The 26,364-nt window shown below is 50.8% G+C and overlaps 2 protein-coding genes across 17 annotated transcripts in view; one reads left to right on the top strand and one right to left on the bottom strand.

The window, feature by feature from the left end:
* Nucleotides 1-721: 721 nt before the first annotated feature.
* Bend6 (BEN domain containing 6) lies at nt 722-26,057 on the bottom strand. Of its 3 annotated transcripts, XM_048347596.1 has the most exons (9): nt 25,259-25,421; nt 15,314-15,361; nt 12,662-12,733; nt 11,998-12,216; nt 9,713-9,890; nt 4,593-4,810; nt 3,203-3,395; nt 2,509-2,645; nt 722-1,848 (listed from the first exon to the last, which is right to left on the bottom strand). In XM_048347596.1, exons 4-8 carry the CDS (start codon nt 12,115-12,117, stop codon nt 2,518-2,520), a joined length of 837 nt encoding a protein of 278 aa, XP_048203553.1. In that variant the 5' UTR covers nt 12,118-12,216; nt 12,662-12,733; nt 15,314-15,361; nt 25,259-25,421; the 3' UTR covers nt 722-1,848; nt 2,509-2,517. The 3 variants fall into 3 exon arrangements, with proteins under 3 accessions (XP_048203553.1, XP_048203554.1, XP_048203552.1); XM_048347597.1 differs by lacking the exons at nt 12,662-12,733; nt 25,259-25,421 and adding an exon at nt 26,040-26,057; XM_048347595.1 differs by lacking the exon at nt 12,662-12,733.
* Dst (dystonin) overlaps nt 26,032-26,364 on the top strand; it is a 290,647-nt gene continuing 290,314 nt past the window's right edge. For all 14 annotated transcript variants that reach the window (XM_048347587.1, XM_048347588.1, XM_048347569.1 and 11 more), the window contains exon 1: nt 26,032-26,221. In XM_048347587.1, coding sequence (XP_048203544.1) covers nt 26,041-26,221 — 181 coding nt within the window. In that variant the 5' untranslated portion in view covers nt 26,032-26,040. The remainder of the gene's footprint in view (nt 26,222-26,364) is intronic.

The raw sequence follows: 26,364 nt of genomic DNA on the forward strand, positions 1-26,364 counted from the left end.
TTTGACTTCTTATTGCTGCACTGGTTTTGCATTAATATCTTGACCAGAGAACAGAAATATGAAAGTAGACTGTGTGGATTAAGGACACATACAAATTCAAAGTGGAATAGGATTTGAAGCTGGAAGAGATTTTCCTCCACTCACCATTCAACATCACTTATATCATTCTTTCACAACTTATTCAAAGTCCTTCTTTAATCATATCCTCAATTATTATACATGTGATAACTAATATACAGATAATGCATATGTGGATACATACGTGTACTCCCAATGGATTTCTGGGATTCTATTCAATTTCATTGGTTTTCTTATTTTGGAACTCATTTGGGACCAGTCTATAGACCAAAATTAAGATACATTTATTCTGTGATTGATAAAGCTAACAACATATTTAAAAATACTTTAAGGAAAGTTCTATTTGAATACTATGGATATGTCTTGCAAAGGCAATTTTATTTACCTTTAATAGTCAATACTTACACTGCCAGGGCTTTTAAAGGAAACAGTATTCACCTCAATGAAAATTATTGTGTATAAATTAAAATGCTAAATGTCTTCCTGGACATTGTCTACATACCACATGTAGTATATAGTTCTTTCAGCACAAACAAGCCACAGCTAGATATGAAGTAATACCTCCACAGATGGGTGAAGTTGCTGTCCACCCAGAAAAAAATTTTCCCCTGAATATTCTATATTAAGACGCAAACAAGATGCCTTTTCTTTTTCCAATGAAGTTTGCTTTTGTTTAATTAAAAGTAGCAAATGTTACATGAGTTATTTCCTTAAGAACATTTACTTTGTACAATCACATTTTTATCAAGCAACATGTATGGAATGTTCCCTGGGTCATTGGGATGACCACTGTAAGTATTGCAGCCTCTTCTCCGAGTTTCAAGACGACCTCGTGCACAGAACGAGGAAACCCTCCTGGTGCAGAGAGGTCACAAGTACGAGCCTGACATCTACTGAGAGTCCTTTGACAGTCCTTTGGCTTTACCTTTTGTTGATTTATACAGTGGCATTCTTTTTGTGTAATTATCAAATCTATATCGATTTTCTCAATTTTATTTTTCTTCTACAATGAAACAAAACTGGTTTGTTTCAGAAGATAAAAGCTGGCCAAATTATATGTGTTATATCTCAGGGAGAATGTTTACATATTAACTATATTTAGTATATTTTGGAAAATAAAATTTGGAAGCATGTCTGGTAAACAAGGAGATTATTTTAAAAACTGATACGTTGTTTTAACACAAAAGCCTTGGGTTTGTTTTTTCGGGAGTGTGGTGGAATACTTCAGTATGAAAAAAGGTTGCTCCTCCGTTTTTGTTGTTCTTCCACTTTGCTCATTTTAGATAATAAAAATCCTGTCACTTTATTGCTGAAACATTATTCCTTCTTAGACATGACTGCCTTATGTACAAGATCCAAAGGCTCTGTGGAGAGCGGCTGGGAATAACGAAGGTATGAGGCTTGTTTTGGACAGAGACTGCTCGGAGGGTTGACGTTCTTGCTGCTCGGAGAAGAGGTTTGACTGTCCTGTCGAGTGAGCTGTACAGAAGAGAACTTGGGGATCAGGAAATGAGTATTTCCAAAGAGACCATACTGCATGCTCGTGAAACAGTGGGAATTCTCTGGGTTGATGGTCTCTGGCGTGGGGGTGGATCTGCATGCAGCGTCCGCAGCAAGCTCATGGCTCCAGGACAAGAGCCCACGACGTCACAGACATGGGGCCGCCCCACCGCACGGGCCTCTCTGTGCCTTCTGAGTGTGCAGATCCTCCAACAAAACCCAATGCCGGAGTCAGAACCGAAGGCGTCTTGTTACAGATGCCTACAATACCTATCAAAGAGCGAAGTTCAGAAACACAGCCAACTTAGGGGACAGACTAGTAACAGACACCAAGCATTTATTGGTATAGTATGTTTATCTTGTGCTTAGACATCCTAATTGCTGGCGGGGCAGAGGTGGTAGTGATGGTAGAAAGGAAAATGGAAAAAAAGGAAAAGGAAGAGACTAGGATCCACAGTCTCCTTCAAAAGCAGAAGGCCTCCTACTAGGCCCCCCAACTCTTACTGTTCCCACCGACTCAATGGCCAGCCCCAAGCTCACTGATGCACCTCAGACTTCCCAAGGTCCCAATCACTCCTGTTCTAGGGAAATGCTCCCTGACTCGTCTTGTGTCGCCCCAGTCTCCTTTCTACCCCACCGCCAAATTAGCATGTGTTTTGTGAAGAACAGTACCTCAGCAAAAGACATTTGGGAAAGACTACACACTGTGCTGCATTTCAAACGGATTGTGGATGCACCCCGGCTTATATGCTGTCCACGTGCCTGCAGCATTCTGGGAAGGGAAAGCCCTTGGGATGTGACTTCCCAGCTCTCATTGCCACCCACAGTGTCCCCCAGAAGCAGTGCGTTGGGGAGACATCCTTCTACAGGTGCAGCAGTTCCACATTTCCTTGCCACGGTGACAAGAGTGTGAAGGTTTAACAGACTTACCGAAAGGATCTACTTAATATCCTGAGAGTTAAGGCTTTTGCTTAGATTTGGCTTCTTAGTGCAGTTGTTCAGCTTTTGTCCTATCATTCGCCTGATTGAAACGTCATCTGTGTTGGGAAATAATTGTTTTGTGACGCCTGCCAAAGACAACAGCACACGAAGGCACTTTAAAGTAGGAACTGAGGAACATCAAGTATTCTACCGTGTAATTCTGTCTCCCTTTTACAAAGGAGACCCAAAGTCCCACGGGATACTTAAGTAGATGGATATGTAGGAAGGTTTCTCAGAGCAGAGCAAAAGATACCAGGAGAGCTATATCATAAATAGAGAACACCATGTTTGTCTTTATGTGGTACTATTCAACTTTAACCCAACTACTTGTTTTCAGCTCTAAGTTTCATTGTTCCAAAATGCTAAGGACTTATTTTTATCCATTTCTTTATGTCAGTTAAAATGATTGGATTCCAACTGATCATTTTCCTATGAAGAAATTATATATATATAACTTAAATCCTGAGAATCTCTAAATTTATTGATATTTACATGTATCATTTTTAGTGAAAAGTTTTTCTATGAATTTCCCCTTTCTTAATGAGAACATTAGACTATTCTGAACTATTTTTTCCTTTCACAGAAAATGGGAATAAAGGATAACGTGACTTCACATGAAATTACAATATAAAGGTGTGATCACCTATGATTTCCTGAACCTCATTCTGGTTCATCGCTGGTTTGACGGCTTTGTCTCTGGAAGTGGAGGACTTGGCCCCTGTCAGGCTGTGCGTGGCCATGTACTCATTAGAGTAAAGAACTTGCATTAAGTCATTAATGAACTTCTGAGGCTTGCTCTTATTGCAGCGTGCAATCTGCCAATTTTCAATCTTGAACTGAAAAAGAAATAATCACGATTTAGAAAAAGAAATGTGTATAAGACATACAAGGAAACAATGATCAATATTCTTCAAGATGAATATAGTATTTTTAATATACAGTTTGTACTTCTGGGGTTAGAGTTAAGTGTAATCTCTGAGTTAATTCCCAGTACTTATGAGATATTGCTTCTGGCATGGGTGGATATTCCCGTCACATAACCTGGCCTGCGTTGAAGGATTAATCCTGGCCTCAGCACTTGACTGAGTCTGGCTGGCAGAAAAATGGCTCTCTGAAGATATGCACCTCCTCGCCTCTACTGCCTGTGAATGTGTTCCATCACCGGCAAACACAAGTGCGTAGAGGTGGCTGATGTGGAGAGCCTTGGGATGGAAGACTGTCATGGATTACCTAGGTGGGGCCAAGATATTCACACAAGGAGAAAAGATGTGGAACCCGGCAGGGAGCTGACGGATCCAGGGTGCTCTGAGAATGGCAGTGTGGGCCGTGAGGCAGTGACGCTATGAGTGTGATTGCTTCTAGAAGGAGGAACGGCCAGACTACAGCCGGCAAGAAAACCAGAAGTCAGTTCTGCAACCACAAGAAACTAAACTCTACAACAGGAGCTTAACTGCAGGAAACAGATTCTCCTAGAGCCTTGGTACCAGTTCTGTGATAGGGCAAGGACTTCAAACCTGCACACTCTGAGATCATCAAGTCATTTGCTGGGATAATCAAGTAGTGGTTATTTGAAATCGCTAAACCTGTGGTAACCTATGACAGAGCAACTGGAGAATGACAGACTGTCAGATCCAGTTATTAGATTAGTTACTATTTAGTTGTCACGTTGAAGGCACAGTCACTGAGCCTGGTGGGGATTTCAACAAAACTCAAGTACTGAAATTGATCTTCTCTCAGTGACAGAAAACCTTATAAGCCTTTCTGCGTAGGTATCCTTCTGTTCATGGTCTAAGAATTTCCCCATTTAACAGCGTCATCTTTGTCCATAGTTTTCCATTCATTTTCTGACCTGGGTATTCATTTCATAACACTAATTTTTATTCTAGAAGCAACATAGCTCTATGCAGCAGGAACGTAAGACTGGTTGGAAGGCACTGAGAAAGCCATAGTGGTTTTCCAGCCCTCTTTGAAGTGTTGTCATGTAACTATCACTTTCCAGGGTGAGATGGTGGCCCCCTTCCCGCCCCCCCCACCTGCTTCTCCTCCGGAGGAGCCTCCTCGGGCTGCAGGGAGTTGGGCGAGCTGGAGTCGGACCCGGAAGGGCTGCAGACGGAGGCCAGCGAGTCGGGGGAGGAGCTGTTGGCTGCCCTCCACAGCGTGCAGGCCGGCGCCGACACAGAGCCTCCTCCCTTAAGCAAGGTCTCCGCCATGCCAACCAGCTCCTCAAACTGGACCACTGCCTGTGGCAGCACTAAAATGGAAGAGAGAGGAGCAGTTAGAGACCCGCTGAGGACAGGGGCGCGCTCCATTATGTGTTAGGTGCCCAGAGCACAAAGAATGAAGCTTTAGCATTTGCCACCTCTGAGAACCAACATGGTGGGAAGGTGGAAGGTATTAACTCTTACTGTTACTGTTAGTAATTGTTGACTAATTGCTAAATTAGTCATTATTAACTAAGTAAATACTGAAAATAAAATCAATTCAAAAGACTTTGGTTATTGGATTGAAATGTTGAACCTAAAACACAGTTTTAAAAGCTTGATTCTTTTCTGCTAAATGCTGAGACTATTATTTGAAAATGATGAATTTCCATTTAGAGAATGTACTGAATCTGTTATCAATCACCTTCTAGAAGCTCATAATAGGGCAGTGTAAGTGCTAAAAAAAAAAAGGACTTATTCACAAATAGGCATTTGTCATGAGTTAAAATGAATTTGCTGCTGGGCACTGGTGGTTCATGCCTATTATCCTAGCTATTCAGGAGGCTGAGATCTGGGAACCCTGGTTCAAAGCCAACGCAGGCAGAAAAGTCCAGGAGACTCTTGTCTCCAATAAACTACTCAGAAGAAATCGGAAGTGGCACCGAGGGTTAAGTGGTAGAGTGCTAGACTTGAGCAAAAAAGCTTAGGGACAGCACCCAGGCCTTGAGTTCAAGCCCCAGGACTGGCAAACATAAATAAAATAAAACAAATTTGGTATGACATTTGTGTGCAGTTTTGTCACATAGTCAAATTCTGTCAAATTAATAAGAAACATAGAGCTGTAACTTAAACCTGTGTTAATACCAGTTGGGGATGCATTTTGGAAACAAACTGCACGGTCCCTTTGTTCCTCTTTTGTTCTTGAAAACTTTCACATCTGAAGCTTTCATGCCTCTGTGTAAGACAGTCTTTTCTGTTCTTGTATCGAGTTTGTTTCCTAATGACAAATAATAACCCACTGGAGTTGGAAGCGCCCTGGAACCCTGTGACAAATAACCCACTGGAGTTGGAAGCGCCCTGGAACCCTGTCTCACTCCGTTCTTCACATAGTGGGTGAGGTACTGTACCCACTACGTGACGAGAAGACTGAAACTCCTTTTGTTTGTGTTTTTCTTAAGCACATATTGAGTCGTGATCTTTATAACAATTGATGACATTGCCAATCAGCCTACCTGGTACTATATTAATAGACACATCACCTAGAGAAGAATATCTTGTCCTTTGTTCTGGCCAAAGCATACTGAGTACTTCTCACATGTCAGACATGGATCCCATCATTAACTATTAATAAACATTTAATAATAATCATACTAACTATTGATCTAGTTTTTACCCTGCCACACCTTTTTTTTTTTTCAGAATTGGGATTTGAACTCAGGGTTCACTTCCTATAGCAATAGCAAGACAAATGTTTCATCTTTTGGTCTTTCTCAGTGGAGGAGCTGAGGTTACACGATGTCCAGGGTTCTGCAGAAGGGGAGGCGCTGAGGCTGAGCCAAGTGGCGGCGCCTCTCCCACAATCCAAATGTTTACCCCTGTGGTGTGCTGCTTCTAGGCGATTGCTATGCCGTGCATGTATGCATTCTACCCACGGATAGTCTAGCTCATGCACTAGCACCACGTCACTCCTAACTATTGGAAAATAGGCTCAGCCAGCTATGGTCTAGGCAATCTTAGGCAAGTTGTTGAACCATACTATGTCTCCGTTTCTTATTATCTAAAACAGAAGAAGCTGGGCACTGGTAGCTAGCCTGAAATCCTAGCAACTCAGGAGGATGAGATCTGAGGATTGAGGTTCAAAGCCAGCCCTGGAAGGAAAGCCCATGAGACTCTTATCTCCAAATAACCACCAGAAAACCAGAAGTGGCACTGTGGCTTAAGTTGGAAAAGCACTAGCCTTGAGCTGAAGAACTCAGAGACAATGCCCAGGCCCACAGTTCAAGCCCCATGGCCAACTAAAAAAAAACAAAAACAAGAACAATAGATTCAGCCAATTATTTTTCAAAAATAAAAAAAGATGATCAATACTTTGATTGGCAACACCTTCAAGCGATTAGCTATTTTAAGAACTTGCATAGTTCATCCAGTCTAAGAATGTCTCTCCATTTATTTAGGTTTGTATATTCTCAGTTTTATATTTTTCTTCACAAATCCCACACATTTTTGCAAGGTTAGTTAGTGTATATTTATAGTTGTTTGTAATTAATGTGATTAGATACTCTTTCTCTTTCTTTCAGGAAAATACTTGCAATTTCTGTGATAAAAGAAATTACTGGCTGGGAATGTGGCTTAGCGGTAGAGTGCTCGCCTAGCATGCATGAAGCCCTGGGTTTGATTCCTCAGTCCCACAAAAGCAGAAAAAGCCAGAAGTGGCGCTGTGGCTCAAGTGGTAGAGTGCTAGCCTTGAGCAAAAGAAGCTCAAGGACAGTGCCCAGGCCCTGAGTTCATGCCCCAGGATTGGAAAAAAAAAATTACTAATTTAAAATAATTACCAGGGGCTGGGAATGTGGCTTAGTGGTAGCGAGCTTGCCTGCCTGCATGAAGCCCTGGGTTTGATTCCTCAGTACCCCATATACAGAAAATGCTGAAAGTGGCACCGTGGCTCACATGGTAGAGCTCTAGCCTTAAATAGAAAGAGGCTCAGGGATATCCCCGGGCCCTGAGTCCAAGCCCCAGGACTGGCATCGTCATCATCATCTTCATCATAACATCTAGATCTTGGGCACTATTACATATCAGGGATTTCCTATTTTCTTTTAATAAAATAAGGCTGATCATCGCTATTCCTAACCACCACTCTGAGACTTCCACTTCTGATTACCCATTTCTCCTGGTGTTTGCCTTCACAGACTTAAATCATCCTATGGCAGACAACCATGGCTTGAATTGTTCAGATGAAGATAATTGTTTGCTGGCTTTGAACTATGTAATAAGACAGTGTAGCTCTTCCCATTCCTTCCCCTCACATAAACACACATACACACGCACACACGCATGCAAGCCCATGTGCACAGGCACACACGCAGTGTGAAAAAGGAAAGTAATGGCTTGTCATTCACACATGGCTGTTTGTACTTTAAGCCATTGTTAAACTACTGTTTCATTTACTAAATAGTTTAAAAAACATGACCAATTGCTCTGTCAACATCCAACCTCACCTGTCAGCAAGTTCTGCCTGTCATTTCATTTCTTTTCTTTGCTTTTTGGTGCTGGTTCTGGAGTTTGAACTCAGGGCCTAGCTGCTGTCCCTGAGCTTCTTTTGCTTAAGGCTGGCACTGTACCATTTGAGCCACAGTTCCATTTCTGGCTCCTCTTCCTCCTCCTCCTCCTCCCCCTCCTCCCCCTCCTCCCCCTCCTCCCCCTCCTCCTCATCCTCCTCCTCCACTGGCCAGTACTGTGAGACTGTCCTGATTTACTTCCTCAGCCACGGCCTGCTACCAGCTCAGCCAGCAGGGCCCTCCCGCCCCCCACTCCCTTGGCCCCGCGGACCCCCTGTATCTGTTTCACAGCACAGGGCCCCAGCACAGACGCAAAGGCACCGGATTCCATGACGAAACACTCAGCCGAGTGAAATAATGCACAGTGCTTAACTAGAAATGGCAAGTGACTTCTCAAAAACAAGTACTGAAACACAGCACAGGAAGCTACTGAGAGGCGCCCCGCCAATTGTTTCTGATCTGCTTAGGCCAGTCTCTCTGCCTTCGCACAGGCCCCCCGCGGAATGCCTCTGACAGAGCCCACTCACTTTCTCACATCAGTGCTTCCAACCCAAGGGCGTTCCCTGGCGAGTTACAACAAGTTCTCGTCTAGAGATGTCCTCCATGGACAGGAATGGGTTAAGCACATTGGACCATAACCTATTTACTTTGCCTGGGTAACCTTTACGCCCTAAGGCTCGGCATAGGAGTAGCTTATATTAAGTGCTCAATAAATAGCCATAGAACATTACCAAATGGATACAATATTTAATACTTTTGTAGGAAAACCTAAAATTTTTGAGCACTAAGCTAGATGCTTTAATAGAGTGCTTCCGTATTTTGAATTTTGTAACCAAATGAGTTTCTTACAGTGTGATTTTTGAGCTTCCAAAGGTTCTGGATTTCCTTTTAATTCATTCATTCATTCATTCATTCATTCATTCAGTGTGTGTGTGTGTGTGTGTGTGTGTATGTGTGTGTGTGCATGCCAGTACTGAGGCTTGAATCCAGGGCGTGGGCCTGTTTTTCCTCAAGGCTGGTGCTCTAACACTTGTGCCACAACTCCACTTCTGGCTTTTTTTCTGGTTAATGGAGACAAGAGTCTCGTAGAGTTTCCTGCCCATGTTGGCTTTGAACCACGATCCTCAGACACCCACCTCCAGAGTTGCTCAGGTTACAGGCATGAATGAATGCAGCCTAGCTCCTTTTCATTTCTCTCTCTCTCTCTCTCTCTCTCTCTCTCTCTCTCTCTCTCTCTCTCTCTCTCTCTCTCTCTCTCTCTGCCAGTCCTGGGGCTTGAACTCAGGGCCTGAGCACTGTCCCTGGCTTCTTTTTGCTCAAGGCTAGCATTAGTTTTTTAAATCATATTTTGTAAGAAATCCATCTAGTCCTGGGCTTTCTGTCTTTGGAAGACTGTTAATAGGTTGATCGCATTGATCGTTATAGATCTGTCTGCTTAATTAGTTTATATCACCTTGGTTCAAATTTGAAATGTCATATACCACTTGAGCCACGGTGTCACTTCCAGCTTTTTCTATATATGTGATGCTGAGGAATCGAACTCAGGGCTTCATGTCTACGAGGCGAGCGCTCTACCACTAGGCCATATCCCTAGCCCTCCTTCTTGTTCTTGACTTGCAATCCTTTTGGCTGATCATGTATTTTCATCAAAATGCCAGTTTTCTCAGCGCTTACCTTGTAGCATGACCAAAGACTGCCTCAGCCGGCTGTTTTCTTTCCGGGTGTTGGTCAGTCTTTCCCTCAGGGATTTGATCTTGGCACACAGTTCCTCCTTGGATAGCTCTGCCAAAGGCGCTTCATCCTCACTGGAGCTCTCCCCGGGCAGAAAGGCGTTTCCGGAGTAGGGATCCCTCTGCAAAGCAAGGCCGGCTCAGCGGGAAGCCCGCCTCAGGGCCCGGCCCGGCCCAGCCAGGCTGCTTCCCGCTGGTAGGCGCTCCTCCAGGGGATGAAGGAGGATGGAGGGCTGGGGATGGAGCCAGGGCCTCCGGTCTGCTAGGCAAGGGCTCTACCACTTAAGTCACACTGCAGCCTCTAGGGTCTTAGTTCTTCTGGCAAGTTGTAGTTGGTTCTCACCAAAGAAGGAACCTAGGAAAAAGCTAATTCGCTTGCAATTGTTCCTGGCAGGGAAGAATTAAAGTTACTAGATACGATAGCAGATTGGTAGAAGATGTTTGTGATAGCTCAAACCTAGTTTCAGTAGTCAAGTTGTTACAATAAGCAAGCTATGTGTAGCAAGACTAGAGCAAGCGATGTAGGAATAGACCTAGCAAACAGAGGAAAGGCAAGACCCGCCCCCCCCCCCCCCCCAAACAGGAAAGCAAGCAGTCCATTCTCTGCTGGGAGGCAGCTGGGAGCTAAAGGCTTCCTTTCTGGTTCACCGTGATCACGTGACCAAGTCCCCAGAAGAGCAGAAACAGACCCCAGTTGTTCTTAACCCTGAAGCAAAAGCATGTCTTCTGCCTGATTCTCCCTTTCTGAGAGGAAGACAAGATGGGGGACCTGAGAGGTCCAGTGAGACCAAGTAAAGTAGATCAGCAGGGCCAGAGGGGCCCGGAGGAGCGGCCACGGGGACTCCAGGTGGCGCTTACCTGTGCCGGCACCGCAATCTCTGCCCTGCAAAAACCACTGCTGTTCTTTGGGGTCCTGGTCAGCCTTCCCAACACTCATGACAGCAAATCCAGAATTTGGCATGCAGATGCAGGACAACTTAAAACCTGAAGTATGCTGGACAGAAAACGTCATGGGTTCTTCCACTCAGAGCCATGACTCGGGCTATGCCTGGGTGACACACGTGGCAACACCATGGCTGGGATTCTTGGACAGGCAGCCTGCGTAGCCACTGAGCCTGGACGGGGAGCTTTGGGGTGCTTCAGCTACTTCCTGTCAGGGTCACAAGTTTGCATGTGGACGCAGAACGTTCTGGTGCAGCACACACTGCAATAGCTGAGTCCAGTCATGTGAAATCTTCAAGGCTTGATCAACCCACAATTATTTCTACATCCGAATATCAGGAGATAGCAATGGTGACCGCAAGGCTTTCTCATGAACGCAATGAGTATGTCACCCGTGGTGGAGGTGCACCGGGCTGTGAGCCGGCTGGAAAGGACCCAGCAATGTGAGGGAGACTTCTTTTCACGGTCTACCCCCAAAGATACTTCACAGCGTAAGACTCTAGAGTGTTCATTTAAAGATTTAAGTAGGATTATATGAGCGTAAAATTCTGTAGGTATTAGGACATTTTAAAGTGCACATGCACTACAGAGACATGTGAATCAAATACTACAGAATCAATATGATGACTGGCTATCCAAAGTCCTGGAGGAGGAGGAAGATGAGTCTGGGCTGTGATGAGCTGGGATCTGAAAAGAAAAAGCCCACAGAGGTGGCTAACGCCTGCGATCCCATAATCCTTCTGTAATCAGGAGGCTGAGATCTGAGGGCTGTGGTTCAAAGCCATCCCAGGCAAGAAAATCTATGAGACTCTCATCTCCAGAAAACCAGAAGTGGTGCTGTGGCTCAAAGTGGTAGAGGGTTAGCCTTGAGCAGAAAAGCTCAGAGACAGTGCCCGAGCCCTGAGTTCAAGCCCCACAACCAACAAAAAGAAAGGGAGAAAAGAAAAGCCCACACACAGTGAGTCTCAAAGAAGAAATATCTTAATCTTTCCAGTTTTTAGGGGGAAGAAAAATACTTCTGACAGTTTATGGATCTTTAATTTTCAAGAAGGTCAAGCAAAATTTGAACAACGACCTATTGTTCTGTTTAACCTCCGTTAAACAGAAGCAGGCAAATTGTTAAGTAAAGTTCTAACTCAAACCGATCAACAGTTAGAACATGCAACTATATTTTCCTTAAGTTAAACAAAGGGCTAAGTGAAAGAGTCAGCAAAGAGGGGAAAGTGCCAGTAAATTATGAGGGGAATATGGAAGTATTGTTGAACTGGACCAACGTAAGAGACCCACCTGTCCTTTATCTGTGACACTATTTGTGTTTTCTGTGTCCGTTGTCTCTATTCTTTTCCTCTTTCCTTTTCTAAGAGCTTGTGTATCAGTAATTTCATCTGTCTGCAAGATCTTCTGCATTTTTTCAACAAGTTAGCAAACGTTTTCTCAACTCGTAGGAGGAAGGAATGCCCATGTAGACAATGCTACTCCAAATGTAGCCCAGAACTCACGGTTTTCCTTCAACGAAAAAGCAGGACAAAGCAGAGAGTAAATACACCTGAAAGTCTGGTACAGAATGTCCTAGCTTTTGCTAACTGCTTCCCTCCTAAGAGTATGAAATGTTTTCCAGGAAAAAGATAGTTACAAATTATAACATTTTAACTATCAAAGGGACTGAGCCCAGAAACTTTCAGGAAACATGCAATTGACTAGAAGTTAACATTTTACTTCTGATCAAATTATACTGAGTACATTAGGAGCTCTGCTTCTTTCCCCTATATGAGGTAAAGCCACTATATTCTTTTCTGAGCATAAAAGCAATATTTGCATGGTCTTACTACAATTGGTTGTTTGTCCTCGTCTTTGGGTCCCTTTTCTAGGCAGTGTTTGAGCTCACACCCAGAATGGACAGAGCTCTGTGGCGTTAGACTCACAGATGTCAGCGTTCATCCCCAGGCCTTACCTTTCCTCCCAGTGTCCGCGACTGAAGCCACAAGGGGCCTGGGGTGGGCTCCTCCTTAACCAGTTACCATTCCTGCGGGCCAGAGAAACAGGTGAGGTCTCCCTCTTAGGTTTGAAGGTCACCTCATGCACGGGGGAGTGTTTAAGTTGTGACACATTTATATTCTAGACTTGTACAGTGTCACTGTGGTTTTCTCAAGCTTTGACGATTTCACAAGACTGGACTTAGCTAACGCAGGTTCCAAGTGTCACTCAGAACTTTGTCTACATACATAAGGCCTTGAGTTCTAATCTCAGTTCTAACCTCAGAGTAACAGGCCATCTGCAGAATACAAGGAAATGTTTGAAAAGCATGTATCTAATAAGGAATTAATCATCAGAATGCATAAAACTCCCTGAAATTAACAAAAACATGTGATTAAAAATGGTATTTCTAAATAGAAGTCACACAAATGGCTGGTGGTATGAAAAGTAATTATGAAATTGCAGACCAAAGTCACAGCGAGGCATTACGCATTGGGCCGGCTGCCAGCAAGACTTGGACAAAGTCAGAGGTATCTGTGAGACAGGAGAAGTGGGAACCCATGCGCACATCACCCTGTGTGTGATGGCTGAAAGGCAGACAAGCCTCAGTGTCCACGGACAGCTGGATGGATGAGCAACGTGGCACACACGCAAAGCCTCGTTCTGGGAATTCCCATGCACGCTACGGGGAACGGGTAAATCCGGTAAAGCCTATGTTAAATGTTAGAAGCCAGCTCCCCAAACGCAAATACAGCAGCATGGCAATCAAATCCACAGAGACAGAAAGCAGAATGCTGATTGCTAGGAGCTAGGGGGAGAGAGTGTTGAAGGGACTGTGAGTTGAGAAGCATCCTGGAGACAAGGGTGGAGAAGGCTGCGTGTGTGAATGTGTTCCGTAATCACCACACAGAGTATTTATGTACGGTGAAGATGCTACCTTTTGTTACGTGTATTTTACCAAAGCAAAAAATAGTTTCCAAGAACTGAGTCCTTGTATTATCCCTCATTGTATTAAACTTTTCTCCTGTTATATTTTCTCAAGCTTCTTCACAAACTCATAATTCATTCATAATGAGCTAGAAACAGACACATCAGGCTCTTTTAGAACTGCTACTTTTCAGTGGACATGAGGCCCACGTTCCGTTGTAACATCTCCTCATAGGTGACTCAGTGTTCATATTACCTACCTTTAGCAAATTCAGGAGGAACGTTACATACCTAGTCATACATTAAACACTAGTATGCCAGGTGCCAGTGACTCATGCCTGTAATCCGAGCCACTCAGGAGCCTGAGATCTGAGAATCACAGTCCAAAGCCAGCTTGAGCAGGAACGTCTCCAATAAACTACTCAGAAAAAGCTGAACGTGGTGTGGTGGCTCAAGTGGTAGAGTGCTAGTCTTGAGCAAAAGAAGCTCAGGGACAGCACCCAGGCCCAGAGTTCAAGCCCCAGGAGTGGCAAACACACACACACACACACACACACACACACACACACACACAAAAACAACCCAAGACCCCCAAACCCAAAAAACAAAAAACCTGCTATTAGTTCCTGATATCTAGCAAAATGATTCATCATATCACTATCCCCCAATAATAACAAAAGATACTTCCTTAACTCCCTACATAGTTTTCAGAGATGAATTTTGTGAGAGATATCAGAATAAAAGTGAAATCAATGGAATCACTTTTGTCAAAGCCTAGTCAATGGATCAAAAAGTGTGAAAGCCCAGGGGGATAGGAAGGAAGACTCAGGCAAGCTTGCTGGATAACCAGTCCTCACCAAGTCCTTACAGGAGCAACAACGCTACACAAAGGTCACCGCGGCTTCGCAAGGGCATCTTCAGTCGCCGCGTCTCACCTCCAAGTGACCCAACCCTTGTTACTGAGCCGTACAGTCAGGATTCTTGTTTCAAGTTACCTTCGGGGTTCCCATGTCATCTTTCAAAAACTTCCCCTCCTCCAGCGCGTGGGTAGTTTAGTATGGCACTCATGTTCCCATGGCACTGCTACCAGGTGAACCCTCCGAGAGCCTGCTAGCCTTGCTTATTAGGTCGATGAATGAAGCACGGCACTGGAACGCTGTGATTCAGGACTGCGTGAGTAATATAAGGCAGCAGAGCCATTTTCTATTTACCACAACTTATAGAAGAAATACCCGTGGAAGGGCAGAGAGAGGGAGCGAAATAACTCAGAAATTGCATCCACGTGCGCTCAGAATGTGCACACGGCAAACCTAATTATTTTTTGTCTTTTCTTTTTTGGTACTGGGGATCGAACGCAGGACGCTGCCCTTGGCTAGGCAAGGGCTTTGCCACTGAGCTACGGCCCAGCCGGGCAAAACTGAATTTCATGAGATGCCTTTGCCTTTGTCTGCAGTGCATGCATTTTGCCCTCCCTTTTTCTGTTCCAGCTACTCCATTTTATTTAAAGAAATGCTGATCATAGCACATTAAATTTCCTTTACAATCTAGTCATGGGTGATAACCCCTAATTGAAAAAGTGCCTTAAGCAATAATAAAATTATAAAAATGTAACGTCTTAGGAAATGAAACAAGACTGGTAGTTTTGTGACAAATGAAGGCAAGTGTGGCTGAAAACACAGTTTTTAAGTGCATTTATGTTTACCTTTCATGAATTAATCACACAGCTGATGCGCGAATCCAAAAGGCAGGTCTGAAATTGTAAGAAACAAGAGTCACCAACACGAATGAATATCAAAATACAATTCAAGTGTCTCCTCTTCTTTCAACTTCTCTGTCATAAATATTACTTTTTAAAACCCAGGAGAGGCCAATGGCACTCAGTCCTGAATTGCTCTGGACTTCCGCAGTTGGCTCCTGCAGAGACACAAGAGCTCTCCCACGAGGGGAAGACCCCCGGCACCGATCCCACGAGGGGAAGACCCCCCTGCACAGATCCCACGAGGGGAAGACCCCCCGCACAGATCCCACGAGGGGAAGACCCCCCCCCGCACAGATCCCACGAGGGGAAGACCCCCCCCGCACCGATCCCACGAGGGGAAGACCCCTGGCACGGATCCCACGAGGGGAAGAACCCCCTGCACGGATCCCACGAGGGGAAGACCCCCCCCCCCGCACGGATCCCAAGAGGGGAAGACCCCCCGCGTGGATCCCACGAGAGGAAGATACCCAGCACAGATCCCACGAGGGGAAGACCCCCCCCCGCACGGATCCCACGAGGGGAAGACCCCCCCGCGCGGATCCCACGAGAGGAAGATACCCAGCACAGATCCCACGAGGGGAAGACCCCCCCCCCGCACGGATCCCACGAGGGGAAGACCCCTGGCACGGATCCCACGAGGGGAAGACCCCCCCTGCACGGATCCCACGAGGGGAAGAACCCCCTGCACGGATCCCACGAGGGGAAGACCCCCACACGGATCCCACGAGGGGAAGACCCCCCCGCACGGATCCCACGAGAGGAAGATACCCAGCACAGATCCCACAAGGGGAAGAACCCCCGGCTCGGATCCCACGAGGGGAAGACCCCCCTGCACAGATCCCACGAGAGGAAGATCCCCAGCACGGATCCCACGAGGGGAAGACCCCCACACGGATCCCACGAGGGGAAGACCCCCCCCGCACGGATCCCACGAGGGGAAGACCCCCCCCCGCACGGATCCCACGAGGGGAAGACCCCCCTGCACAGATCCCACGAGAGGAAGATCCCCAGCACGGATCCCATGAGGGGAAGACCCCCCCCGCACGGATCCCACGAGGGGAAGAACCCCCTGCACGGATCCCACGAGGGGAAGACCCCCCCCCGCACGGATCCCACGAGGGGAAGACCCCCCCCACACGGATCCCACGAGGGGAAGACCCCCGGCACGGATCCCAAGAGAGGAAGACCCCCCCCCGCACGGATCCCACGAGGGGAAGATCCCTCGGCACGGATCCCACGAGGGGAAGACCCCCCGCACGGATCTCACGAGGGGAAGACCCCCCCGCACGGATCCCACGAGAGGAAGACCCCCGGCACGGATCCCACGAGAGGAAGACCCCCCGCATGGATCCCACGAGGGGAAGACCCCCCCGCACGGATCCCACGAGGGGAAGACCCCCCCGCACGGATCCCACGAGGGGAAGACCCCCCCCCGCACGGATCCCACGAGGGGAAGACCCCCCCGCACGGATCCCACGAGAGGAAGACCCCCGGCACGGATCCCACGAGAGGAAGACCCCCCGCATGGATCCCACGAGGGGAAGACCCCCCCGCACGGATCCCACGAGGGGAAGACCCCCCCGCACGGATCCCACGAGGGGAAGACCCCCCCCCGCACGGATCCCACGAGGGGAAGACCCCCCCCACACGGATCCCACGAGGGGAAGACCCCCGGCACGGATCCCAAGAGAGGAAGACCCCCCCCCCGCACGGATCCCACGAGGGGAAGATCCCTCGGCACGGATCCCACGAGGGGAAGACCCCCCGCACGGATCCCACGAGGGGAAGACCCCCCCGCACGGATCCCACGAGAGGAAGACCCCCGGCACGGATCCCACGAGAGGAAGACCCCCCGCATGGATCCCACGAGGGGAAGACCCCCCCGCACGGATCCCACGAGGGGAAGACCCCCCTGCACAGATCCCACGAGGGGAAGACCCCCGGCACAGAGGCAGCAGGGCGACGCCGGTCCACGGCAGCCATCCGAGGCGCGCAAGCCGTGGTCCGGCCCTGGGGCAGGGGAGAGGGAGGCGAGGCCTTGGGGACCGCGCGCCTACCAGACGAGGAGAAATCGAGAGGGTCGTGGCTCCTGCCGGACGCTGGAGAGCTCCAACCGCGCCCGCAGCCCACAGAGAGCCACGGACACCCCGAACCCCACCACGGGGCCGGGGGGCAGCGAGGGCGCGGCCCGGGCTGCCCTGCAGGAGCCGCCGGACCCGAACCTGCCCGGTCCCCGTGACCCGGGAGGGAGCAGCGCCGCCCTGCCCGAGCTCCCAGAGGCGAGTGCAGTGCACGGACGCGGGGCGCTGCTTCCGCAGGGACACGGAGGGGACCGGGGGTGTGATCGGCGCCCTGCGCACTGTGTGGGCCAGGGGTGTGATCGGTGCCCTGCGCACTGTGTGGGCCAGGGGTGTGATCGGTGCGCTGCACGCCCAGCGGGCCAGGGGTGTGATCGGTGCCCTGCGCGCCCAGCGGGCCAGGGGTGTGATCGGTGCCCTGCGCACTGTGTGGGCCAGGGGTGTGATCGGTGCCCTGCGCACCTTGTGGGTGAGGTGTGATTGGTGGTGCCCTTCACACCATGTGAACGAGGGGTGTGATCGGTGGTGCCCTCCGTGCCGTGCGGGCGAGGGGTGTGATCAAGGGGTGTGATCAGTGCTCTGCGTATCAGGCAGGTGAGGGGTGTGATCGGTGCCCTGGCGCCGTGGGGGCGAGGGGTGTGATCGGTGCCCTGGCGCCGTGGGGGCGAGGCGTGTGATCGGTGCCCCGCGCGGCTCTGGGCCCATCCATTCACGCGGGCAAGCTGGGTCTGAAGCACCTCCTTTACAGTTCCCAGGCCGAGTCTCCCAGGACCCCGGCGTGGCTGTACCCCGAACCCCGTGCCGTTCTGCTGTACCTCCCCTCCGCAGGCCTCCCGCCTTCCCCTCCGTGGACGGAAGAGACGAGGTTCAGGGGACTTGAAGGGCAGGCTCAGGAACGCTTCTCATTTAGGGTTAGCACACATCGTATAAAACACCCCCACTTCTCTGGTTTAAGAAAAAAATATTAGTGGAGAACGTTCTATTGCCGGTGAAACTTGGGAGTGTGATGACGTCACCAGGCTTCAGGGACAGGGCCCAATGATGTCACACCCTCCCGGGAGTGCCATGATCTCACTAAGCTATTTTTGCTTTAAGTAAATGTATTCTACTCTTGGGCCAATTTTTTAAATGCACAAAATATAATCGTTTAAATCCCAGAATCAATGCTTATGCATAAAAATCTGGACCGATTTGTCTCTCAAATATTAATTTATCCAATCAATGATATCATGCAAAGGCAAGCTAGTTTGTCCTTGAAATATCTATCCCATCATATCTTGCGTTAATGCCAGACACTAACGAAATGACCAGTCACCATTTACCAATGTCTCCATTAATTCTGTACTGTCATTCTCTTAAACCTTTAGGCCTAAACATAATTAATATGCTGACTTTCAGATGGCAGATAATTTACTTCAAACCACCTCGAACAAACAACAACAAAAAGAACCCACTTAAAACGATCAGCTATGTTACAGATTTTTATCACGTGATTTCTGTACATCCCACACATATGTCATTTATTTAAAGAAACCCTGCATGGATTGCTATACACCTACAATCCTAGCTTCTGAGAGGTAGAGACAGGAAGATGGCGGATGGATGCCAGTCTGGGTCACACGTTTAATGAGGAAGTTCATCAGAAAGCTCGGCAAGCGCACGCGGCCCGTGCCTCTTGGGTGAGGAGGGCTGGTTGCACCGGCTGACCTTCCCCTCTTTGCTTAGTTGCTGACCTCGAGTGCTCTGTTCACCCTCCATGCAGGTGCGCCAGCGTGCCAGGGCTGACTCACTGCGTCTCAGGCTGCGGGGAGCCTGGCACACGAGCGGCCGCGTTATGGCCACCTCTCATGTCACAGGAAATGGCTGGGGGATTAAGTTGTGCGAAGATGAGTGTCCTCCTTCTGCACCTGCCAGGAGCTGACTGACACCCGGGGACGCGTGATGACTCAGAGGATGAACCTGTGTGGAAGCGTGAAGCCAGCCCTTCACAGCCCAGCGGGCCACGAGGAAACGACTAGCCAGACCGAGAGGGCTGGAGTGAACGAGACCTACCGACTGGTGTGAGGAAATAAGCAGGATGTGTCACCACGAGGGGACTCGCAGACCTGGTGTTCCGGCCACCTGATGCAGTCCGCCCTGTGCTGCTACAACAGCACGACAGGCCAGGCTGTCCACAACGCACAGAGATTGGCTGGATCCCATCTCTGGAACCGTCAGGGCGTCAGCAGGTGGCGAGGGCCTCCTTGCTATAGCATCCTGAGGAAGGAGGGCCTGAGGGAGAGAGGCAGGAAGACCGAAGCCTTACGGGCTCGAGAGGGCAGAGCCTTCCAGGAACCCTGTCACAGATGCTGAGCAGGCCCCTCCTCCTTTCCATCTAACTTGTGGGAGGGATGTCACTAAGGAACTGAGCAGTGGGAATGGATGGTCTGCCTTCCACAGAACGGTCCTGGGACGGACAGCCCTGTCACCAGGCCTGAAGACTCCACATCAGGCTGCTGAGGGCCAGGCTGCGGAAGGCTGGACTGCCCCATTGATGTGCAGTGTGTGGAGGGACTTAAGAAGCTGTGGCCACAGTTGGGAATGTCTCATAATGAGCAGCTTCTGGTAGAGTCCCTTTCCTTCAGGCCTTAGGACTTTGGCAGTCTTTGCACTCTGGACTTAACGATGGAGTTCAGGGCCAGGGCTGTGGGCCTCTGAAAGGCCTTATCTATTCACATGCCTCAATAGAAAGTAAAATACTTCATTTTCTGAAGGCAGCTTGGAAATCAAATCGATCCTCCTTCCAATGATCAAAGTCTGGTCCCAAGTCGTCCTAGACTTAGCGCTGACACCCAATGAGCATGGCCTCAGGGAGTTCACCTGTGTCTCTCCAGTACGCATGACGTTACAGGAAGACAGGAAATAAAACTCAGACCCCCTTCCCCCTTGGTCTAAAGGCGGGGGGAGGGCAGCACAACTTGCATTTTGGAGACTTCCTTGAGCTTTTATGGGTCATAATACAAAGTTTTCTTTGCTCATCCTGGACTAACGGTGCTTGAGACACTTCTCGAAGACTCCAGGGCAGCCAGCTAGGGCCAACGTTGGTGTCAGGAAAGCAAGGTTTGGTGCTATAGTCCAGTGGTTTACTTCCTGTGTGGATTTGTATGGTTTGATGATCCTCAATAGCTGAGCGCCAAAAGAGAGCTCTGTGTGTCTCAGACAGTCTCACGTTTTCACATTTAAATTCAAGTTCTAGAAACTTATCTACAAACCCTGGTCAAGAAAGTCTACAGTAAAAGGTCTTCGGCTTTCTTCTTTGAAATATAAAACTGACTTCAATTTAGCATGCTTGGTGTTAGTTTCCTTGTCTTGTACAGTGTTTGGGGACTTTAGCATTTTCAGATGTATACCTTCCTCTGCCTTTTTTACACTGGGGTAATTTCAAGAACCCAAGGACTGTGTGTTGCTGAGACCGTTTTAGTAAACATCAGTTACTCATTGCAGTTTTCTGTCCTGCTTGGCACATGCCCTCTGCTCACATAGTGACATTCTTTCACGCTATAGGCACACTGATGTGCTTACATACAAATATTTGATACAGGAAATAAGATACTTAATACCCCAGTCCTACATGACAAAAAACTAGTGGGAGAGATTTAGCAGGTCAGCATTACTGTAGTTCTATTATCAAGGCAATCTGAAATTGTATTCAAAACTATTTGCCAAGATTTTATTCATCTCACATTTATTATACAACTATGAATTTCCTACCTTACTTTCTCTTTTTCATTTGTAAAAGTAGAAATCCTTGTAATTTACAGGGCAACCATCATCTTGGATCTAGAAGGCAATACTTCCAGATTTCCAATGTGCTTTGTAAATAGCAAAAGTATTTTACACCATCTGAATAATAATGAACAATGCTTCTCAGTGATTTATCACTGTAAGAGCTTTATAATTTGATTTATGAACAGCTCTCAAAGTTTCCACTGGTGGTTCACGCAGCTATGAGTATTTTTTTCTGCCCAAGTGACTCAGTATTTTGCTGCATGACTAATACCGCACTCCATGTGGAAACTATATAAATGAATTCTGTTTGGTGTGAATAATAAATAATTACCTCCCCTACACTGTCTGCAAAGCACTGTAGAGTAGATGAATTTAATTATACTGACGCTCCTAAGTCCCAACACTGGGGTGACTTTCTCGAACACCCTAACGTGTGCATAGGAAGGAATTCTCAAGGTACAATGGGCACCTGGGTACCCTGAAACCCAGCTGGCAATGAATCTCAGCTCTGAAGTGTGGAAAGGCTAGAAGAACAATCAGGAATGGTGCCAGCTGAAATATTTTCCTCAATAATGGTGCCATCAAATTATCTGAAATGCTTTTACTATTGCAAGATGAACACCAAGTCCTTTCCTAGGGTATATTTGCTGAAAATAATGTCCTGTCTTGTGCCGGGACTAGGGCTTGATCTCAGGGCCTTGTGCTCTTGGCTGTTTCAAGGGACGCGACTGACCTTTCCCAGGCTTTACTCACTTTTCTGCTCATCCCCTGTTTCTCCAAAGACTGCGGCCACAGTGCTCAGGGTGCTCATTTTCACACATCCCCCTCTGCAACAGGTTACTGCCTGGTTCTAGCCTGGCCCCGAGGTTTCCAGAAGCCTCCTGGTCACCAGTGGCCACCCACCTTGGCCTCCTGTTTGGACATCTCTTCTACTAAGGTCCTGAGCTGGAACAACGCTGGGGCGCCCAGCCCTGCCTGCTGCTCTCCCCAGCTCCTCAAAGGGAGCTGTCAATGAGCCCGCTCCTGTTCCTCCTTACTCTTCCCCTCCATCTCTTCGACTTCCGCTACAGTCTACTTTAAGAATACTCCCGCAGTGCTTCGGGTTCGACCTCTCTGCCGCCATTGCTATGGGCTGGCTGGGTATTTCCACTTGGACACCCTCTGGCCCTACGTAGAGCCCAGGGAACTTCCCCTTCTGTCTGGCCTCCAGCCTCCGCAGCTCTGAGTCATCTCCAGTGCTTCTCGTTCTCCCCATTGGTTGCTACACAGTCCAGAGAGGTAACTTTTGTTCTTCCTGACCCACAGATTAGAAACTGTGCCACTTCTTAACCAGGGGTGGAAGATGATGTGTCTGCCGTGGGGTCAAAGCCCACTCCTCACCTTCCCTTGGGGGAGTGGGCGGGGCGGCATGTCAAGCATTGCTATGACAGACACTTGGGGGAGCAACTCACAGGGGGAGGCATTTATTTTCCAGGCTTAGTTTCAGAGGGAAGTGATAAGGAGGGGCGGCGGGGTGGGGCGGGGGGAAAGCAGGGCGGGGCAGGGTAGCTCCCACCAAGGAGGCCAGCAATGCCTGCCTGTACTCTTTTTCCTTTTCCTGCCTCTTATTCCATGTGGGCCTAGAGTCCGTGGAATATTCGCACCCATTCAGCATGGATGTAACCCCCTGCAAATTCTGGAAACGCCCACACAGACATACCCAGAGGTATGCTTAAGTCTTTTTGGTGGTCCTGGGGTTTGAACTCAGAACCTCTCCCTTGTTAAGTAGGTGCTCTACTGCTGAGCCATGCTGTCGTGCACTGCTTACTCCCTCCCTGCTGAGGTGCCGGTCTAGGCAGGTGGCCTGGGCTGAATCTGCCTGTTATAGGCAGTATGACAGACTCAAACTACTGTGGCCAGCTTCTTCGGTTGGGATACTTTTCTGCCTAGAGTAGCCTGGAACCTCCATGGTCCTGATTTCAGCCTCCCAGGCAGCTGGACGACAGGACAATCCACCCACCCACTCCCAGCTGTTGGTTGGTAAGTCCTCACATGTGCGCCTGAACTCTGGCCTTGAACTCTGATCCTCCTAATCTCAAGCCTCCCAAGTAGCTAGGATGACTGGCGTGAGACCCTGGTGCCTGGGTCAGAGGTGTGCTCTGTGAATCTCCTAGGGCCCAATCAAGTTGTTAACAACAATTAATCATCATAGCCTGCTGCCATCAATGAGCAAAGCAGATGACAAAGTTCCCTTCTTACACATGAATGTGAATTGGAGATAACAGTTTTACAGACTTTCCTGCCCGGGCTGGCTTTGAACCACAGTCCTCAGATCTCAGCCACCTGAGTGGCTAGGACCACAAGTATTGAGCCTCTGATGCTGGGCCCATTACTCATTTTTAAAATGAAATCCTAGCAGGGATAAAGATTATGAATTCTGCTAAATTAACCTCCTCATTTAATATTTATTTAATTCCACAATGCATTAGATACCACACAAACACACAGAAGAAAGCAATTAATAACACTCTTATTTGGAAGGGCGCAAGATAAAGTAGCAAGGAATCAAAATAATAATGCAGCCAAATGCCATGTTCCTTCAAGGATCTGCTGCTATTGTCCTGGGGATGACTGGGCCAAAGAACAGAAATAACTACGACTGAAAAGAACGTCTACTGCACAGCAGTCTTCCTGCCCAGAGACAAACCATGTTCATAAACTTACAAATGGCTGTATCAAACCCCAGATTGCAACTGCGCTACATAGTAACAGCTGAGAGAACCATCACAGCTACTTGGTTCCTCTTTTCCTAGTGAAGGTGTAAAGTTTGGGGCAGAATGCTTAGTCTGCTCTATTGGTAGTCTTGGACCTGGCTCTGCTCAAGAATGTTGAAGCCATCTCAGCTCACTTTGACATTTCAGTAGACGAGGCGCCCTTCATAAAGGCTTGTTAGCTATTTCTACCCAGTGTTTGCAAAAGATTAACTCAGTTTTGTGGTTTTAAGTCATTCTACCAGGGCACAGGTGAGTGGCCGCGGTGGGGAATTCCTCCTGGGCGTTCTCTGCATAATGGTGGCAGTGCGATTTCTTTCTGACCTGCAAGGGGCCGGCTGCCTGGGAGGGCTCGTGAGCCACGTGCCCTGGGCGCCAGGAACCGCAGAAGCCGTCCCGGTGTGCAGGGTAGCCTGCGATCTGGCTTCGAGATTCTGGCCCGGCGCGAACCTCCGCCCGCGGGTCCCGTCCGCCCGCGGGTCTCCCGTCCGCCCGCGGGTCTCCCGTCCGCCCGCGGGTCTCCCGTCCGCCCGCGGGTCTCCCGTCCGCCCGCGGCCCGGAGCTGCGGCAGCGACGCGCCTGCCGCGAGCCAGCGGATGGGAACTTGGTTTTGGGAAACCGGCTGCTGTGGTCTGGGGGCCGAGCCGGCCGGAGGCAGCGCCCCTGCTCCCGAGCGGGCCCACCCCGTGTCACCCCGCGCAGCCTTCTCCAGTCGCCACGCGCAAGCGCAGGTGCCGGCCCGGGCCGCGGCCCTCGCCCACGGTACCAGCTTGGGACACGAAGCCGGGTCCCCTCCCGCGCCGCTGCTCCCCGCGGACGCGCGGAGCCGGCGCTGACCCCGGGCCGCGCGGTGCCGCAGGCCGCCGCAGACCCGCTGCCGCAGCGGCGCGTCCCGCCAGGTGCCCGCGCGGTCCGTGCGCAGAGCGCGGCGCGCGCCACGGCCTCGCGCCTGCCTCCCGCCGGCGACCCCGCCAGGGGCGGCCCGGGCCCCCGCTCCGCGAGGGGAGGGCGGGCCCGCCGGGGCCCCCCCCCACCTTCCCTCCCCAATACTAGCAAGTCGACGCCGCCTGCCTTTCCCCCGCCAGGTCCCCGGTCGACGCCGCCTCCCCTCCCGCCGCCCGAGGAGGGTCCGGGCTTGAGGGGGGACGGGTGGGTGCACGACCGGCCTCGCCGCGCCTCGCGAATGCGCGCCTGGCGGGGGAGGGGGGCTGGGGGAGGGCCGGGCCCCGACCCCCGCGCGCCCCGATTCCCAGGCCAGGCCTCCCGGGGCGCCCCCACCCCGAGTAGCTCACCGGGCTGCATCCTCCAAGCCCCAGGCTCGCGGGGCGCAGGGGGGCGGGAGGTCGGGTAGCGCCCCCTCCCCGCTCCTCGGCGCCCCCGGACGCCGCCTTCCCGGCCCCTCGGCCCAGGAGGTCCCGGAGGGGGCGGCCCCGGGCGTCCCCGGAGCCCGCGGCGCCGGACGGGCGGGCGGGCGGGCGGGCGGCGCAGGTGGGCGCTCAGGCCGGGGCGCAGCCCGCGACCACCGCCGCCGCCGCCGCCGCCGCAGCCATGTCCGCGCGCCCGCGCTGCCGCAGCCCGGCGTGATGTCACCGCCGCCCCCCGCCCGCCCCGCCCCCGCCCCGCGGTGCGGCCCGGCGCCCGCCCCGCCCCGACCCACGTGCGCCCGGCCGCGGGGATGCTCCGCCGCCGGCGGCCGCCGGACGGGGCCCCGGGCGCCGCTCCGACCCGCTCGCCGCGTCCCCGCCGGGGCTGCGCACGGACGCGCGCGGGGGCGCCCGGGGCGGGGGACGCGGGGCGACGGCGGCGGGGAGGGACCGCGCCGGGGGAGGCCGGGGGAGGAGGGCGGACGGAAGAGGGGAGGACGGAGGGCGGGGAAGGCGCGCGGAGGGGGAGCGGCTCCCGCCGCCGCCGCGTGCTGAGTCACGGCCCGCGCGCCTCGCCGCTCGCGCCGCCTCGCCTCGCCTCGCCGCGGGGCCGGCGCGGGGCGCGCAGCCATCGGGCCGGGCGCGGGGCCTGACGCGCGGAGCCCGCGGGGCCCGGGGAGCCGCGCCGCGCGCCGCGCGCCGCCCGCACCATGATCGCCGCGGCTTTCCTGGTCCTGCTGCGCCCCTACAGCGTCCAGTGCGCGCTCTTCCTGCTGCTGCTGCTGCTGGGCACCGTCGCCACCATCGTCTTCTTCTGCTGCTGGCACCGCCGGCTGCAGAAGGGGAGGCACCCGATGAGATCGGTCCTCTCGGGCCGCGCTCGCAGCCGAGGTGGGTGAGCCCGGCCAGCCCACCGGGGGGCCCGGGGAGGCCGGGCCGCGGGGGGCGCGCTCCGCCGCGCGCCGGCTCCTCCGCGCCCTCGCCGCGGGCCTCCCCGGTGGGCTCGCCGGGCGGCGGGCGCGGGCGGGCGGGCG

Source organism: Perognathus longimembris, chromosome 6 (assembly GCF_023159225.1).
Source record: "Perognathus longimembris pacificus isolate PPM17 chromosome 6, ASM2315922v1, whole genome shotgun sequence".
Lineage (NCBI taxonomy): Eukaryota > Metazoa > Chordata > Mammalia > Rodentia > Heteromyidae > Perognathus > Perognathus longimembris.

Excerpts from the sequence above, each read along its gene's own strand:
- Bend6 (XM_048347597.1), bottom strand. The coding sequence starts at position 12,117 with ATGCAGAAGATCTTGCAGACAGATGAAATTACTGATACACAAGCTCTT. Across the intron at positions 4,811-9,712 it reads GTCTTTGGTCATGCTACAAG|TGCTGCCACAGGCAGTGGTC; the intron begins GTAAGCGCTGAG and ends CTTCCATTTTAG. Across the intron at positions 3,396-4,592 it reads CTCCTCCGGAGGAGAAGCAG|TTCAAGATTGAAAATTGGCA; the intron begins GTGGGGGGGGCG and ends TTTCTTTTTCAG.